Source organism: Lepidothrix coronata, unplaced genomic scaffold (genome assembly GCF_001604755.1).
Source record: "Lepidothrix coronata isolate B3197 unplaced genomic scaffold, Lepidothrix_coronata-1.0 Scaffold72, whole genome shotgun sequence".
In the NCBI taxonomy this organism is placed as follows: Eukaryota; Metazoa; Chordata; class Aves; order Passeriformes; family Pipridae; genus Lepidothrix; species Lepidothrix coronata.
In genome coordinates this window covers 1,366,899-1,384,941 of record NW_016690252.1, presented here as the reverse complement: position 1 = coordinate 1,384,941, position 18,043 = coordinate 1,366,899, and the positions used below count along the sequence as shown (strand labels likewise).

At 44.6% G+C, this 18,043-nt stretch overlaps 1 protein-coding gene across 2 annotated transcripts in view; it reads left to right on the top strand.

Annotated features, from left to right (window-relative positions):
• Positions 1-18,043, top strand: part of DNAI1 (dynein axonemal intermediate chain 1) — a 140,499-nt gene that overhangs the window by 93,975 nt on the left and 28,481 nt on the right. For both annotated transcript variants that reach the window (XM_017819004.1, XM_017819003.1), the window contains 2 exons: positions 4,424-4,572; positions 5,433-5,532. In XM_017819004.1, the coding sequence (XP_017674493.1) occupies positions 4,424-4,572; positions 5,433-5,532 (249 nt within the window). The remainder of the gene's footprint in view (positions 1-4,423; positions 4,573-5,432; positions 5,533-18,043) is intronic.

The following is an 18,043-nucleotide window of genomic DNA, read 5'->3' as shown; positions in this document are numbered from 1 at the left end:
AAGTAGCTATCTATATCTCCATAGTATCTACAAAAACATGTTGAAGAGTGGTTGCACCCTTAGCATCCCCCAAGAGTTTGCTACAAACAGTTTCAAAACTTTTGGCATCAGCTGCTGCTCCAGACATTTCTCAAGGACTACCATTATGTGCTTTATTGAAACACTGCACATGGGAACCCATTATTGGAGCTACCTGTGGACTGCCTCCTGGAGCCTTGCTCTGCTTGGGTGCTGGGGGCAGGGATGGTGCCACAGCAGCCTGAGTAACTCTCAGTTCCTGAAGCTGCACTGGGTGAGATGCTCAGGTCTTTGCTGCATTTGCCCTTGCCACTGCACGTTGAGTGAGAGGGACAGACTCTTTACATGTTGTCTGAGTCAGGGATCAAACACTGGCTGCTCTCCAATGGGCCAAATTTTAGATTATTTATTTAAAAAAACTGGAAAGTGAATTTCAGAGAAACAGGGTTTTTTGTTGTTTGGGGTTCGGTGGGTTGTGGGGTTTGGTGGAGTTTTTTTCCCCCAGAGACCAGGCATGCCCGCAAATAACATGATGATATGTTAATTCTTTAGCTGCAGAACAATTATGGGGAAATTTTGAAAATGGCTTAGTTAATAGTGTTTCTGAAGCCAAGAAATCATTATCTTAATTACACACAGACCTATCTATCGCCCTTTTATGTAGAGGAGAAACTGTTTCTGCATTAATATGGTTCTGTAATGCAATTCTGTATGCTTCTTTGCATATCTTATTTGCTGTTTAGGAATTGTTCAGCTTTGATATCAAAAAGTATGTCTCTGAGATTCGTATTGAAACATTACTGTGACTTTAAGTCTTTGGTCAGAATTACTTCCCAATAAACAGACCTTCAGCAGAAAAATTGTGATGAGATTTGAATCTTTTCATGTAATAAAGGTTTTGGTTTTGTTCAGTCTCAGGCAGTTTGAGAGTGTAACAAATGAATATAATAAAACTGAGTGCAAGACTGAATAGAAGGAAAAGGTTATTCTAATTTTAAACAAAACTAATTTCACTTGTACTCCTTCTCTCATACTAAGCACCAGAACATTTGTATATTTGTGTTCAGGACAGGATTAGGTGGTTGTACAGGTGACAAAGGATGCTGGCTATTGAATCCTTATCACGTCTCTTGAGATTTCCTTAAATGACAGTAACAAACTGGTTTCTGGACAGGCTCTGACTTCCAGTGTCTCCTTATTAATAGAGATCATTTGCCTCAGTGTCTAGTCTTGCTTTGTCTTATGCAAAGTTGTTTTCCTTGTCTGGATATTTTATGACTTGAGTTCTATTCCTCGTCTTCTTACCACCTTATCTTTGGGGCTTCTATGTGTTCTGTCCCGTTTTTTCTGGACTGACTGCATTTGCCATCAATTGCCACAGATTCTTTCTTTTTACCATTTCCTGTTGTTTCTCTCTGTGTGTTCACATGCCCCAATTTCTGTTTGTAAGCTCTTCTGCAAATCTTAGCATTTCTGTTACAGATCCTCACTAGTAGCACTGAGCTAAAGCTAAGAAGAGCCTCTGGTAACAGCCTGTCCACAACAACAGGGAATGCTTTTGTGTCAGTGGTTTCTGAAGAGCACCTGATGTCTTGAGCTGCCCGGGGGGTGCCAGTGCTGGGCAATGCTCTCTTTCTGTTGCCAGATACAAACCTTCTCTGAAAAAAGTTGCTTTTTGTATTTCTGTATTGCGTAGACTCTTAGTGTTTCTGTTAGTGAACTGAAGAAATGCTCTACCTTATAAGGACACTAATAACCATCCATTCACCGTGGATGTGGGGGAGTATTGTGTCAGACTAACGGCTAGCGTAAACTGAAGTGCTCTTAATGAAGATTATTCATAAGTTTTGTGTCCTCAGAGTTCTCCTTTCCTCCCAGTATTCCTCCCCCATGTTTTGTAGCCTTGTCAACAGTCATCTTTGTTACTGGTTTCCTGTATTACCATAGCCACATTTTTGCTTTCCTGTCTCATCTTAAAAATACCGTTTACTATTCACACCCATATAGCATCATTTTAATAGGAGAAAAACACTTTCAGCAAATTGGAGCAGTGCTCTAGAAGATCAGACGGGCTGCACAAATGCCTTCTCCCTGAATCATCCTCTTCAGAGCTTTCCTGTCAGGAGTTAGGTGTCATATATTCCAGTGGTTTTGTTTTCATCCTGACGTGTCTAATAATTGTAGGGTTCTTAAACTGAATAGTAGGGGAAGACTTTGCCAGCACTACTTCTTAGCTCATGAACTCTTTTATTTGTGAAAGTCATACTTCTTTTCTGAGCTTTTTGTCAAAGTTTGTGGTGTTTCTTCAAAATGCATCTTGGGAAGAACATGGTCTCATCTTCCGCTCAAAGACAATGACAAAGGTTGTGGTGAACGTGGTGTAGGGCTGGCAGGCACTGTCAGAGCATGGTGAATGCCTTTAGGCTAAAGCAGGCACACAAGGTTCATACTTCACAAAGAGCGTAGATAGGAATCTGCCCTACACAAACCTTTTTGCTGCTGATTTCACAGAAAAAATGCAGATCCCTTTCCTGTTGTGCGGACTGCAAAGCCAGTGCTGTGGATCAGTACACCCCAGAGCATGATGTGTCCTGTACCAGTGCCCAGAGAGCTGCACTGACCAAAGGCTCAGCCCCCACGAGGTTTTGTAAACAGAGCACCGAGCATTACAGTGCTGTTGGATGCAGACAAATCTGGTTCAGATCTCACTCTTCAAAGTTTTCGTGTATTAGGGACCTTCAATCCACATACTTGGAAGGACAGATGGATAAAGCAGCTTCTATCTTGTGTTAATTACTCGTGACCCATTCTGTCTGTTCCCTGCAAAATGATTTTCAAAACAAGCCAAGTACCAATTTTCCTTATGGCTGAACATTAAGGATTATGAAGTAAAGTTATGAAACAGGCCATTAAAGGAGATTTCCATCCCACAATTACATGCAGGGACAGTAACTCAGAGTATACAACAAACTATTAGCAAGCTATAGACACTGTCAGTAAATCTCAGTGGGGCATGAGCCACTTGTTTCCGTTTCCTACCACAACAAGCCTCTGAGGGATGTAGGAGCTGCTGCTGTAGGAATGGTTTAGCACCCTTAGTCAGGTGCCTGCACCAGTGAACAGGTCTGAGTACCCAGACAGTAAGTGTCATGTGTAATAAACAGTTAAGCCTTATGCTTAGTTAGAGCTTTGGTTTGCAAGAATTAAAGTCATGTAACACTTCAGCAATCCTGCTGCTCAGGCAGATGATGTGTTGCTGCATTCATTAGGGAGTAATGAAAGGTGCTGAAAAGTCCTTGCTGTGACAGTACTGAGGCAAACAGACAGAAAATCCTGAAACCAACCCCAAGCTGCCTTGTGGATACAGTTGTGTGTGAGAACACAACCAAGAGGACATTTCATGTGAGATGAGGTCCTTGTTGCTATGAAGGAAGCCTCTAGTGCGCTCAGAGGGGAGGGGGTTTGGGGAGGATAACTTGATTTTTCTGTTTACACAGAACTGACAGGATCTGGATAAAATCCCCTTGCAGACAAGTAGATTGTAATTTCCCACTCTCCCTCATAAGCTCACACACAAACTGACTTTTCCAAGGCTCTGAAATGTTTTTTACCTCTTGTAGACATTCTGCGTGTTGCCATTCAGTAGCACCTGCAGTGGTGATGCTGCTGGTCTGACCCTCTCATGCGTCGTGGAGATTTGTCCAGTTCACAGGCTGCTCTTGGCTGGGTTCCAGCAGGGTCCACCAGCACGTTGGGGATGCCCCTGAGTCCTGGCCGACCTCTGCTTGTTCCCACGCCCCTCCAGGAAGTCACAAGCAGCACAACAGAAAGAGCTGTGGGGTTGTGTGATGGGACAGGATCTCTGAGCAGGCTGTCCAGTGCGATGGCAAGGAGGGAGTTTTAATAGGTTTCCAAAGTCCTTAGAGCCAAAAGTCTGATAGGACATTCTTGTGCTGAGGGTACTGTTACTGGTGGTTTTAACTGCAACACTTCAAATGCACACAGTGCTGTGTGCTCTTGAGCAGCAGAGGGAATGTTTTCCCATGTCTTTCCTTTGAACCTTTCAGAGAGACACAGCAGGACCCTGGGCTGGCAGGAAGGTAGTAGAGCTCCCACGATGGAGAATGGTCTTTGGGCCCTGGCTCTGGCTGTAAATCCAACTAGACAACTTCAGTTCCTATCTCTGTGTATTGCAGAGGGGAGCTCAATATTGCCTGCAAATGGGGTGAAACAGTATGTGCTAAATTACTGATTTTCTGTAGCACCCTGGGTACCAGCCACCTCTTCTCAGCCAGCTCAGAAGATCCAGAGAGGCCATATGAATATAGAGAGGCATCTTTCTGCATGAATTTGAGCTTCAGGAGAAGGTCTAGCTCTGATTACTGACTGGTTCTTTCTATTGCAGTGTTCAAAAAGCTATTCAAGCCAGTTTCTGGATGTGTTTGAAGCCCATCACATGGCTGTGGACACAATCAGCTGGAATCCGTTTCACTTGAAAGTCTTCATTTCCTGCAGCTCTGACTGGACAGTCAAGATCTGGGATCACACCATCAAGTAGGTCCTGCTGGGTCCTGGTGTGGGCAGGGAGGTCCAGCCTGATATGCCAGCTACACGTGTCGACTCTGCTCATACCTCAGTCTCAGTTTTCCTCCTAGGTGTTGATAATGCTAATTGCTTTCTTATTTTTTGGGTCTGATGACTCAGATTTGTATTGCCCAGGAATGAGGTATAAAGTTTAACATTCGCTGCCCCAGGAACTTGCCAAGCAGTGCAGCTCAGCACAGAGCCTGACTGCTTTACTTTGGACCTGGCTTTCTTCAGGCAGGACCTCCTGTGGGAGGGTTATTCCCCTGGAGTGATGCCACAGAGAAATGTCAGGAGCTGGCTTATGGCCTCAGGGGTCAGAAAACATCCTAAGAGCCAGAGAGGCAAAAAAAAAATTGGAACACTTAAAAATATGGAATGAAGTTCAGGGTTAGTGGTTGAGGAATGTCTGGTTTCAATCAGGAAATTGATTTTGTTGTAAATCAAAGTCAAATATTTCCTGTTGCCAATACCGCTCTAAGATTCAATGTTATTGTCAGAAGTCCAGAGAGGGAAAATCACTTTTTCCCATATGATTGTTAACCAGAGAGACTCCATCTTGTTGTGTGTGTTGGGGAGAAGCTTTCAAAATGCTTTCAGAAAGAAAGAAATGTGCTGCCTCTCATCTCACTGTAGCAGGTCAAAATCCCAACTCTTTTGTGTTGATGCTCAGCTTTGCTTTGCCTTTGACTCAGGCCCTGGCTGTTATCTGACACAGAGAAATACACTGTCTCTCACTTCTGCAACATCCAAGTGTTCATAGCTCATTGTTACACTTCCAGAGTGGCATGTGTCCAAATGAATTCCTCTCTCTGTGTCTTTTTTTATAGGACTCCGATGTTTGTTTATGACCTGAGTTGTGCTGTAGGGGATGTTGCATGGTCTCCTTACTCGTCCACAGTCTTTGCTGCAGTCACCACTGATGGCAAGGTGAGAGGCTCAGAGCAACACTCCTCCGATTTGAGCTGAAAGAAAGTCAAGGGAGATTAGGGCTGAGCATGGGAATGGGTGAGCCCAATTTTGGCCAAGCATGTCAGGGAGCTGCAGATCCCCCACCAGCAGGAATCCACCACAGTGAGAGGCTGAGTTGGCTGCAGATTGCCTGAGTTGCTTGTTGCTGTATGGCAGGATCATTTTGGTACCTCAGAGCCCTAAAAGTATTAATTGCTTTTTGATCAGTCTGATTACAGAGGACACAAAAGTCATAAAGCAACAGAGAAGAGGAAACCTGGGCAACAGCATTTCTTACTCTTTCTCCCCCTTGAAGTCTACCACACCCTTACAAGCAACAGGGCCAGAAATCCCTCAGCTGCAGCCCAATCATGCAAACAGCTGATGTTAAGTCAGCTTATAAAGCCAGAGTGCTTTTAGCAGGTGCTGAGGATCAGCTGCACATCTCACTGCAGCCTTGACAAGCCCATCAGAAATGCAAGTGGGCCTTCTCCTCTAGGCACAGGGGCTTCTTGAGGACCAAGCTACCCCAGGATCTAGCATAGGAAAACTTCCCTGTAGTCCTAGTTTGCTCCTTTTACTCCATGGAAGGAGGTACTCAGAGGACAGGGAGAAGAACAGGGTTCAGGAAACAGGCTTCTTTTTCCTATGCTTTCCTGCCTTTGGCATACATATCCCTGGGCATTAATCCCTCGCTCCTTCTCAAAGTAGGTGTTGCAAATGCACACAAATCCCTTCCTGCTCTTCTGTTGACCTCATCAGTGCAGGTGTGCAGCTTGCACATGATAGGATTGAAATACTGAACTCCTCAGTGCATCCCTGGGGATGGAGAGATGACTCTCAAGATCAGAACTTCCCTAGTATGAGCTGACATCAGGGCAGTGGTTCCAAAGATTCAAGGTAAAGAGAAGTTATAGAATAAAGTGGTTATATGTTTATATTGATATTAAAAAAATCAATTTAAGTGGTATGCCTAGGGTCAGCCAATAGAATTTTGTTTCAATAAATAAAATCAACATATTCCCACAATGTGAGGCTGTCACCAAGAGTAATAATTTGGTAATGAATTCCTTAGACCAGTCCTAATATCGAGATCACAGCAGTTATATTTTTGCCTCTAGCCATCCATTGCAGTACCTCAGATGGTTAATTTGGGCTTGGTGAGTAGCCAGGAAATGTAGCTATCCATCAATACTGGTTTAGTGTTGTGAGGCCACGTTGCTTTGCCACCATGGGCTGTATGTTTAGCTGGTATAAACTGGAAAGTCTGTGCAGTTTGGCCAAAATTACTCTAGCAAAAGGATGGCCTTTATGTATCTCTATCATTGAACTGATGCCTTGGAAACCTTATTGCAGTTTAACCTTTGTGTTATAGCAAGAAAATAATTTCACTGATACATTGGCTCAGGCTGTGAATTTGTCTCTCCCAAGCTAAGCAATAGAAATCTCTTCACTGGGTCATGTGGTCTCCCTGTAAACTCAGGATGCCGCAGCCTAGCCACGTTAGCTGGAGCATCCATGGGCCTGGAGTTCGTATGAGGCTATGGATAAGGCAGAAGCCTGCTTGACTTGGCAGCACTGCACCCAGGGTGTCTCACCTTGGCTGTCCTACCTTGGCTCTAAATCAGTGATCCTAACTAGAACCTAATCTAACAGGATCTCATTCTGCTTTATGCTTTTTATCCCAAACTCCAAGAAGAGTGGCCATCAACCAGGAACAGCCCAAAACTGCGCTGCCTAGAAGGACAGGTCCAGGCAAGAGCTGCTGGGCCTGTGTTAGCTGTGTTAGCTACTAACTATGCTGGCTGCAGCAGGGTGTTTCTGAGACATAGCTTAGTTTCCATTGTTCAACAGAACCTTCTAGATCTGCAGTGGAAGGGAAATAAGTAGCTGTTTACAGCCATTTTATTTCTGGACATATTCCACTTTATAGCAGAGTGCACTTCTTGAGGATAACTCAGCACTTCACAAAGGGCAGGCTCCATTAATGCTGGGAAAAAAATCTATGTTAACAGGATGTTCTATGATTCTACAGTACAGAAAAGTACAGGATATGGAGCCAGAAAATAAAACATTAAAGGCCTCTTGTTCATAAACAGCCTCTATCTTTGCATCTGCACGTAATCATGCCTTAAAAATTTGAAGGTTGCCTGGAGGTGGTTTTAAAATCAGGCCCTAATTGCAGTCTTCAAGAGATACCTGGCATATTTTGTAAAACACTTTTCCTTATTCAAGCTGATGCTATGTTTCCAAAACGTGTTCATGAGCCCCCTAAGACTGACTCGGAAATTGGGGCATTTTTGAATCTAAAAATCTCTCAATCCACATGAATCCAGGAGGTGGGGACTTAATAAAAGCTGTAAATATCAGGGGCATTATGATAAAATGTGTTTGTTGGCAGCTGAGCATCTGCTTTGGACAGCACTGCCCCTTCATAAATAACCGGAACATGGATATTCTGCCACTGGTGCAGTGGATAGTAACTGCTACTATTGCTCTCCATCATGTTCTGGGTAATTTCCTTAGTCTCCTGCTTTGCCTGTTGGCCATTTTATTTCAGAATGAGCATAAACGATTTGCAATGAAAATTGAAATAAAATAAAATGATCATCAAGATGTGCACATACATGCCAACACTTCCTGGAAAAAAACCTCCCACTTCTAGAACTAGGTGCCTAAATAAGTGGCCTGATTTAAAAAGGACTGGGCAGCCAACTGCTTTTATGGAAGCTACTCTCTGCTGGATGCACTCAGAGTGGTTGCTACAGAGCATTCAGCTTTGGTTTCAATCAGTGTGCAAAGTCCACTGCAGTTTTGCCATGTGATTGCATTTCAGATGACACTTACATTCCTTGAAGACTCCACAATGGTTCCTAAAGCAGACAGGTGGAGAGATCTGTTATTTCTAAATATGATTCTTCCAACTTGCTTGGCTGACAGAATCTCTGTGATCTCTCCAGGCCATCTCCTACAGAGCCCTGACTGCAGATACTGATGTGATTATAAGTGAAATAAAATGAGGTTAGAGAACACCTTCTGTTGTAAATGGTAAAAGCCTGACATGAAGAAAAAGACTGGCTGGGATGAGAGATGTGCTTTGGAAATCAAAAGAAAAAAAATTGGAAGTAGATTTGAATACCTAGACCCTTACACTTAGGGTTCAGGAAATCTGGGGGTGTTGGATATCAGCTTATGGTAATGACAGAGGGCAGACAAATAGGAGGGGTGGAATTAAATCCTGTGACATTCAGCAGCATTTGCCTTTGGGAGTTTGTTTTAAGTCCATCTCAAACTTGTGCCTAAAGCAGGGGGGAAGAAAACCCTGAAACATGTAAAGGTGGGAATCACACCTGAAATTTCCTTTTGGGCTTCTTTTACTTACTTTCCTTAAGTAAGGAAATGGTTTTGGCATTTCCTCCACTTCTGGGCATGCAGCTGCTTTTTTGTGCTGGATTCATGCATGAATTATTAGCACTGTTAAAATAGCCAAAGACACCTATGTCACCAGTGTCCCGAGATGTCTGGATCCCAGGCTGTGGGCCACAGCTGCCCCATGCAATGACTGAGATGGTGTGGGCAAGCTGGGCTTGTTCAGCCTGGAGGAGGAACCCACCAGTGTGCCAGGAGGTAATTTTTAAGTTCGAGCCAAACTCTTCACAGCAGCACATGAAGCAATGATGAGACACAACAGCTGAAGTGAGTTGAAATGAGAGGTTTGGGCTGGATATAAGGAAAAACTTTAGCTGTGAAGGCAGTTAAGGAATGAAGTAGCTTGCCCAGAGTGGCTGTACCATCTCTGTCTATGGAGGTTTTCAAACCCAGATTGGGTAGAGCAACCACATCTGACCTCAGAGCTGAGCCTGCTTTAGGCAGATGGACTTTGGGGGATCATTTACAACCTGCATTACCTTCTAACCCTATGATGCTATTAAATGTCCTGTGCAAAAGGGAGGATCCCAGGGATTTTACAACAGGCTGGGGAACATCCACTAAGTGCAAGTCCATTTGCTCTCATGATTTTGAGGGCTGTGTTCTTCATTACTGATGCAGCAAGAGGAAGGTGATATTATAACCATCTTTAGTAAATATTGATAGCCTCAAGATAAATGTCATCCAAGTATGCACTCTACAGAGAAAACTGGTCATACATACACTCCAGGGCTTTTCCCCATTAGTGAAGCTGTTGACCTTTCAAGATGTGAAATTCTTGAAATAATCCAAACCTTCAGGAAATCCGTGAAAGATTTTTGCTGCTCAGGAAGCAAGTGTGCCCTTTCCTGCTTATATAAACTTATTTTACTGTTTGTACAACTGTTCTGAATGAGAAGTCTTGAAGACCAGCTTTCTGTTCTGTCTCACTCACGGGATAACACGGCAAAGTTATTCTGCCTACTGGTCTTGATGCCCATTCTTTCCCAGGTGGGAGAGAAATGGTTAGTGTATGTGTGCATAGAGCAGTTTGCACAAACTGGCTGCCTATTTAGCGCCGACTGGAAGCAAAAGCCAGTCTGTCTTTAAAAGCATGAACGATTTTGCAGATAAGAGGCTTGTTAAACCTTTCAGGTTTGCAAATATTTCACTAAGTATTTTGGGCTTAATCCTGCCTCTCTTTGTAGGGCATGAATCAGAGGTCGAAGCAGACCCCTCAGCATCAGTTGATGCTTTTGCCCAGGGGTGTCAGGACAATGAACATGACTACAGATGTCCCTGCTGCATTTGAGTCTTTCCTTCAATGCTTCTGCAGTAGCCCATGGGGTTTATCCATGCCTTGTGGGGCCACCACTACCTCTGCAGGGCTGGACAAAGTCTTTCCTGGCTCTTTGCACCATGGCTAGGGAAATGGTGGGGTGTAAAAGCAGTAAATGAGCACAAGTCTCTTTGCTGTCACTCAGAAGGACCTTTGAGTAGGCTAAAGTGGGCAGGAGCTTTCTTAAAATAGCTTTGAAATTGTATTTACAGCAGAAGTGATGGTTTTCTTGTAAAACTGTTCATTTTCTTCTGCTGCAAAACCTAAAGGTCGTATAGGAACCAAGTCTGCCTTTTTCTGCTTCATGAACACGTGAATGAAAAAATTACTTTAACAGCATCTCAAAATATTTTGTTTGTTGATTTACCTATTAGACTTTGCATAAAAACCTGCTGGGAGCACAGAGTCCATTGGGAGAGTCTACAAGAGTTTATAAAGCCGCTCGTCTCTGCTCTTTGTTACTGGCCACTGCTAAGAATGGTTCCTCACTGGTTTGAATTTGCAGAGAGCCTCCAGCTGTCTGTCCTATCCTTCTATACAGAGAGCAGCTCCTGAGCCTTGATCTTTATTCCTTGGCATTTTATAATGACCTGAATCTGTGCGGGTTCATTTTAAATGCCAGTCTCCAAACCATGACAGTTCAATATCTGCCTTAAGAACAGCTTTGCTGGCCTGCCATGGAGTGCAGGTGGCAGAGAGCAGTGACTGCCTCTCCCATCAGACATGATGCTGCTCTTCTTTGTGCAATTGCCTGCCTTTGCCCATGCCCCAGTCTCCAGTGCTGACTCTGCCTGGCAGAGCATAGCCAGGATCCTGCCAACATGTGGAGATGTGGAGCTTGGTCATAATCTGTGAGGATGGAGTTTCAGCCTGACCTCAGGAACTGGGCTGTGGGTTGCAGTAGAGAGGTCACAGAAGGATTGGCACAGATGGTATCTATTCATGTAGCACAGCCTTGGAGGTTTGTCCTGAGACACTTAAGGGACTGGTTGAAACAGTCTCCCTATTCTTCATCAGGTATTTGGGATGGGATGGCAGAGTAGGGAAGATTGGAGGAAAGACTCTTCGCCCAGTATTCAGGACGACAACAGTGCAGAAGAGATTAGCCAGACTAAATATGCTATCCACAAAGATCCTGGGACAAATCATTGATTGTTCTATTTGTAAGCACTGGTAGATCAAGGAACAGGCAGTCCAGTGAGGTTTTAGTAAGGCCATATCACATGAAACTGGTCTAATCTGTTCTTGAGAGTAACAGGCCCAGTAGATCAGAGGAAGGGGATGTAACACATGCCTATAGGTTGATTTCAGGAACATGATTGGCACAAGTTCATAAGCAAACTACAAGCAGGAGAGCAGGTGGATATGACATGATGGAAATCATCCTCAGCAGAGTGTGCAGGGATGCTTTGGGGACTGGGCTGGCGCTGAAACCCAGCAGTAATTGTGAGGGGACTAAGCAGGCAAGACTTATGAGTGCTTTAGTGCCAGAACTGAAATTGTAAATGAGCATGACAGCCTCAGCAGCAATTTGCAATCAGTGAGATGAAATTCAATAAAGACACAAACTAAATGTGCAATATTAAATGAGCACTAACTGGGGAAGCAGCAGGACCTTGAGGGAGGCTGTGGCTGGGGACTGCCTGCTCTTGCTACTCTGTTCTGAGCCAAACCTGGGACATGCAAGGGGCAGTCACTCCAGCACAACCTGAGCTCAGGCTGGGCTTTGTATACTCTGAAAGGAAGGGTCATCTCTGCTGTGCAGGAGGGATTGCAGCTGCTCTCAGCCTAGTTAGTACACGAGTTCAGCACAGATTAGTTTCTGTTTGACATTCACTTTTCAGAAGCAATTTGAAAAGTAACATTGAATTTATTACAAACATGAAGAGCAGGAGTCTTTGTGATTCATTCTAAAGCATGATATTAATGTTAAAGAGGAAAAAACAATAGTCACAGGCAACATACAAGAATCCTATTAGACCAAGCTGAAGTGCAACTAGCTCAGGGGTAGGCTGTATCAGCTATTTAGCACCAGATAACAGCATTCAAAAGTGTGCAGGACCAAGACACGAAGGAGATTATCTTAATCGTGGAGGCTTTCAGAGAAGAGCCAGGCTGGCACAAGTGGTGACAGACAAGGAAGTTAGCTTGGATGAACAAGTAATTTCTTGTTAAACAATATCTCGGGGTTTCCAAAAGAGGCCGAATGCTCCTCAGCCTGTCTGAATGAATAGCAGCTCTTCTCCATGCTGAGGCTTTAATTTCTTACTGATTCGTGGGAGCTGAGTCAAATCAGCTGAGGCTGATGCTGTTTTCCTACCATATCAAATTGAGAATGACCCAGTTCTTACTGAATGAGGAGGAGAGATGAGGAGGCCTTACAGTGAAGCAGCTCCCACAGTTAAGTCAGGTGACACAGGCGTTCTTTTCCCTGCTGTGTCACGCGCCCGGGAGCAGTGGGCTGGAATGCTACAGGGCAGAGGGATGTGCTGAGCCCTCTCCCATACCCCAGGACATGCAGCTAGCTCTTGGCTGGCAAAACTCGGCTGGCTCAGCCCAAAAAGTAGCTTTCGCAAATGCCTGCTCATCCTCCAAGCTGGATGGTGCCTCTGAACATACCTGTAACAGAGCTAGGGTCTCTTCTTTCAGCAGTAATATGAAAGTGCTGTGAAAGCCCATGAATTTTAGGGACTGCCTAGTGCTGGGATAAGGACAGCTGGACCAGGATTCCTGTGTTGTCATTGCAGAAGCGGGGAGGCAATGAATGTTTTCTGAGTCAGTTCTCCTTTCTTCCTGCCAAGACCCTGAATGCCCTGGGTGTCAGAGGGACTAAGGACCATCTTACAGTGCTCATTTGTAACTCAAAAATGTCCTCCCAGAGAAAATTAACTGTGTTGGAAGCTCTTCTGGCTACAGTTGGCAGTATAGAAATCATGCAAAGTAAGGCCTTCACCTCATGGCAGCTTGGCTTTGACACAAGCTGTGAACAGCCCTGCCTGCCCAGTGCCTTTGGGATGCTCCAGCAGCTGTCTTGGTACCTGTCAGCTGGGGATGGCCTGCCCACTTGTTAAACATGTTACCTGAGAGTTTGAAACAAATCATCTGTGGAGTTTGCAAATGGATGATTCAGTCAAGAAAATGAGGTAAATCGATCACAAAGGACAGTGAAAGCCAAGCACTGAAAGAGATGTCAACTGGTAAAGGACAGCATTGTATTAAATTACCCCTCACCTTTTGCTCTTTGTTGCCAAGTTACCAGGCACATCTGCCTTGTTTTTGCACATCTATATATCTATATATCTATCCCCCCAGCCTTGGTTCAGGTTGCCATCAGGTTGTTTTTGAATATGTTAGCATTGTCCAGACCTCTGTTGGGGAGTGAAGGCTTGTAATGCTGGAATAAAAGGACAGGGAATGCTGCAGCCATTGCAGACCCATCAGGGGTTTGAGGCATAAAGTAAAGGCAGGGTAGGTCAAAGTAGCTCTTCAGCTCCCTTCTTCGTAGGCCACAAAAGTCAAGTAGTTTGTTTTACTGGCAGAGAAGTTTTTCTGTTTAGAAGGTCCAACTCCCCTGCATATCCCTTTGCACTTCCCTCCCTGGTGCTGCAGAGCAGGGGCTGACAAAGGGTATAAGGACAGAGGGCTCCAAGTCACCTCAGAGCTGTTGAACACATGAGAGCCTGGGCTGGCTTTCAGGCTGTCAGTGCAGTTTGTAGAGCAGGTGGGGAGAAATGAGTTGTTCAAAACTCTGAGCATGGTTTGATGCTAGAGCTGTGGTACTAGCCTGGACATGAACCGTGCCATCCTTACAGTGCAGCTATGTGGAGCCTCAGTGGGGAACAGCTGGATTTTGGGAGGTGGCATGCATTTACATGATTCATAGGCAGTAGAGCTGTTTGTCTGGATGCAACTGAATTGAATTTCTTCTCTGGCCGTTTAGGAGTCAGGAATGAAGGACGCTCTTTATGTCAAATATTTCTGCAACTGTAACACAGTAGACTTAGATCCATTATCGCCTGTACATCAAACATGGAGGCCCTGCTGTTACTGTAATGGCAATTTAGAATTGTTCTTATTGGATAAAAACCATCAGAAACTGTAGAATTCACCTGTCCCCACTTTAGAGATAACTGGGCATCTGCTTAAATTCAGTGTTGCTTTTCAGGGACTACTGACTTATCAGAGTTGCTGTCCTTCCATCAAGAGGTTTGCTTTGAGCATCTGCCTGGCGTATCTACATCAGACTGTCCAGCACTTTGGTAGTGTGGATCTAGGTTTCTTTTGATTGTGGTTGATGCCAGCTCATAAATCCCCATGCTGCAAGGAACTGCTTAGCTCAGCAGCCTGGGCTTCACCTGGAAGTGGGACGTGTTCTCCTGTGCTTTCTTGGAGCGGGTATGGAGGTTTAAAGGGATCATAAATAAAATCACTGTTGGAGTCATTGGTTACTGCCCAGAGCTTTATTCCCCTGCACTTAAGCTGGGGGGAGCAGAGGAGAGTTCTTGCACTTTCCTTTTTCGGACATTTTCAGATTTCTTTTACCTCTCTCTCTGCCTCTTTCCAGGTTTCTTGTTCTTGGAGTCTGATTTATGTTCCTTTGAACAAGTGACCACATATTGTTCTTAAGGACTCTGTAAAGAAGAACTGAAGTGCCCTTACCTGTTTTATTTTTAGCTTACAAACAGAAAAAAATAGAAGGTATCTACTGTGGTCTGCAAGCAGTAGAGCTCCAGATCCTACAGGTTCCTGATTTGCTTTTATGGGATCTGAAGAAAGTATCTGATAGAAGCAAGTTCATTGTAAGGAGGCTCCTGTTCCCTTCTCTGCTGACACACACCAAAATAGAAACACTCTGAAAATCAGAGGTTTGAAACCTTCACTTTCTAGCTTCTGTATTGCTCTGGGATGAGTGTGGGTGAGCAAGTGTGATGGCCCCAGGTCTCAGCACCTGCAGTGAGGGACCAGCTTAGGCAGCATGAGAAGTGGGGTGCAGAGCTGGCAGAAAAGGGGGGGTTATTCACTGGTTACCTCACTGGTTTGTGAGCTCCAAAAGGATACTGATACAAATAACAACCCCTGTAAAAATGCCCATTTGCACCAGCTGCCTGACAATGTCTGAGTATTAGGTCTCATCTGGGTGCTGCTGAATGAGTTCCTTCCCCTGGAACCTCTGCTCCATGGATAGAGGTTGGATGTGTCTCTGTTTCTGGTCACCCTGCTGCCCCTGAATCTGATACTCGAGTCACATGTGGAGTTGGGTGGCACTTCTGTGGGCCATGGTTAATCTTTACTGGATCATATACTCTGAGAGGGCTCATCTCACAAGATCTGAGAGGCCATATCTGCCTGCAAGTAGTGATCTGTACTCTGGAGGGAGCGGGGCCACTGTGGCAGTGGGATGGAGAGAACCTGTGTGTTTGGTAATGAGTCTCTGGGGTGGGAGATCCAGCTGGATCCTTCTCTATAATCCTTAATCCCCGGACTTGAGCCAGCAGGGCAGCTCGTGGGAGCAGGAATCTCAAGGAGACTGAAGGTTTTCAATCTCTCATTCTTTGGGCAGAAAGCCCTGCCCAAAGCCCAAGGCAGCTCTGCAGATGGTGCTGGTCACATGTCGCTCTGCTGCTCTGCAGCACTGTTAACCTTCCTTAAGCTGTGGGAAGCCCTGTGCCCCTTTTAGGGTATTCCCAAAGCACCAAAACCAGTGTTGGTCTGATCCTATTTCCCCCTCTCCTGAGAGTAGCCATAAGCCTTTAAATCAAAGCCTCCAAAGTCCTTCCTGGTGCCTCTGGCCCACCCCTTCATCTGCTGCATCTGACAGCTGATATGAGGCTGATGTTTCCAGCTGAAGTACTGAAATAGTTTGTTCTTTTCCATGATTCCCTTGGCAAAGGAAAACAAGCCCATTTGTTTAGAAGCTCATAAAAGAGGAGCTTTATAGTAGGAACATTCATAAACTTGTTTGCTTTTGACCTTCTCCACATTGCTGATGGTTTCGAGTTCTCATCCCAGGCATTGTGCTTGTCTCGCCTGTCCGTGACATTTTTGAAAAACAGCCTCACCCAGAGTAATTTGAATTGCTCAGCACTCCAACACTGAGCCTTCGGACATGCTGTCTTTCTCCAGTGCAGAACTGGGCAGGATATGCAGGTGGGATACAGTGACAGCCTTACAGAGAGCAGTGCAGACCTGGCTGCCAAAAAGAAACCTGGCCACTAATTCCCTGTTGCCTTTTTCTTTTTTAACTAGATTAAATAATGCTGCTCAAGCAGAGGGAATTTCCCAGGCTCTTAGGTTACTAAATTAATAAAAGTGTATTCTATGAAGGCAAGAAATTAGATCTTTAGTGAGTGTGGGTCATGGGAGACTGATAGGCTTGAAAGAGTGTTTGTTCTTTTTTACAGAATAGGTAAGACAGCAGGTGTAAAGTACAAGCCAGGACAGCCACCTTTATTTATGTCTAGGGACAGGAAATTGGAATTACCTTTGCTGGACTCTGAGACCTTAAGTGTCAGGTCGAGATTCAGTATTTAATGCTGGCATCTGATATTTTGAGCAGATAAAAATGCTGCCATGCTTTCACCTATGCTTTTTTTGACTGGGGAAGAGCTCTCCAAACTGCAGATCCTCATCTGTGGCTGATTGTCTTTTGGAGTTATACTGTCATGGATTTCTTCAAAATATGCCTGAGAACCCTGTCCACTTTTCAAGTGTTTTCCCATCTGGAAAAGTCTTATTTTACTTCAGTCTGGAAGGAGTCTTCCTCTTCTTGTTTTTTGCATTGGTAAAATCTTTGTTTACTCTGGCCAGACCAAGGACATCACAAATTGCTACTGGCATAGGGCTTTTAGTCATATGAACACAGAGCAGCTCATGAAACTTTTGTTTGCACACGGCCCAGCTCTTTGCTATACATGGATTCAGATAAAATTGGTGTGTAATGGTAAGGTAAATGTACTGATTTGATACAAAACCTTCCACGCTCTTTGGAATAAGCTTTTGTAGGGTAGCATTGTCAGATTTCAGATTCAAATTGTGAGCATGGCGTACTGTTGAAATTATATGATTCCTCTGTCTCTTAAGTGCTGGTAAACAAGACACAGCTGTCAGGAGGTGTTCAAGTAGTTCAGTCCTAATTTCCCCTATATTCCCACTGTACTTGTTAGCATAAAATACTCCGTTAGTTTTTCTGAAGACAGAAAAGGGAAGAGAAATGTAAAGCTGAAAGTTTCATGATGGACACCAGGTGGGAGTCCACCATGCTGCAGACTGCTTGCTCAGCGCTGGGGAAGAGAGGAACATCATGTTTTATTAGCCTTTGCAGTCTGTATCAATAACAGGAGCAAATTGCAATTATTGGGAAATAATGTTAAATTAATACATTCTCTCAAGTAACTGCCACTGCTCCCTCTGGAGTCTTAATGAAATGTGAATTATCATGCACAGCTGGTGATGTGGCAGGTCTGTGTCACTGCTATATCAGTGCCGGAGGTCTGAGGTCCATGCCAGTGGGAATCCTGCCTGAGTGGATCCTCAGGTCTGTCTCCCTCCATCCTCACCTTTCCCGTTTGGCAAATCTTTACCTGGCACTTGTCTTGATGCTGTGGGAGAAGGACATGTGTGCAGGTGTAATCTCTGAAGCAGCTGGACTGGGCTACCAGCAGAGCTGTCCTCTGCTTCCCTGGCACTACCCCAGGGTACACCCTTAATCATACTGTCCCTGTTCCCATCACTTCCCTATTACTT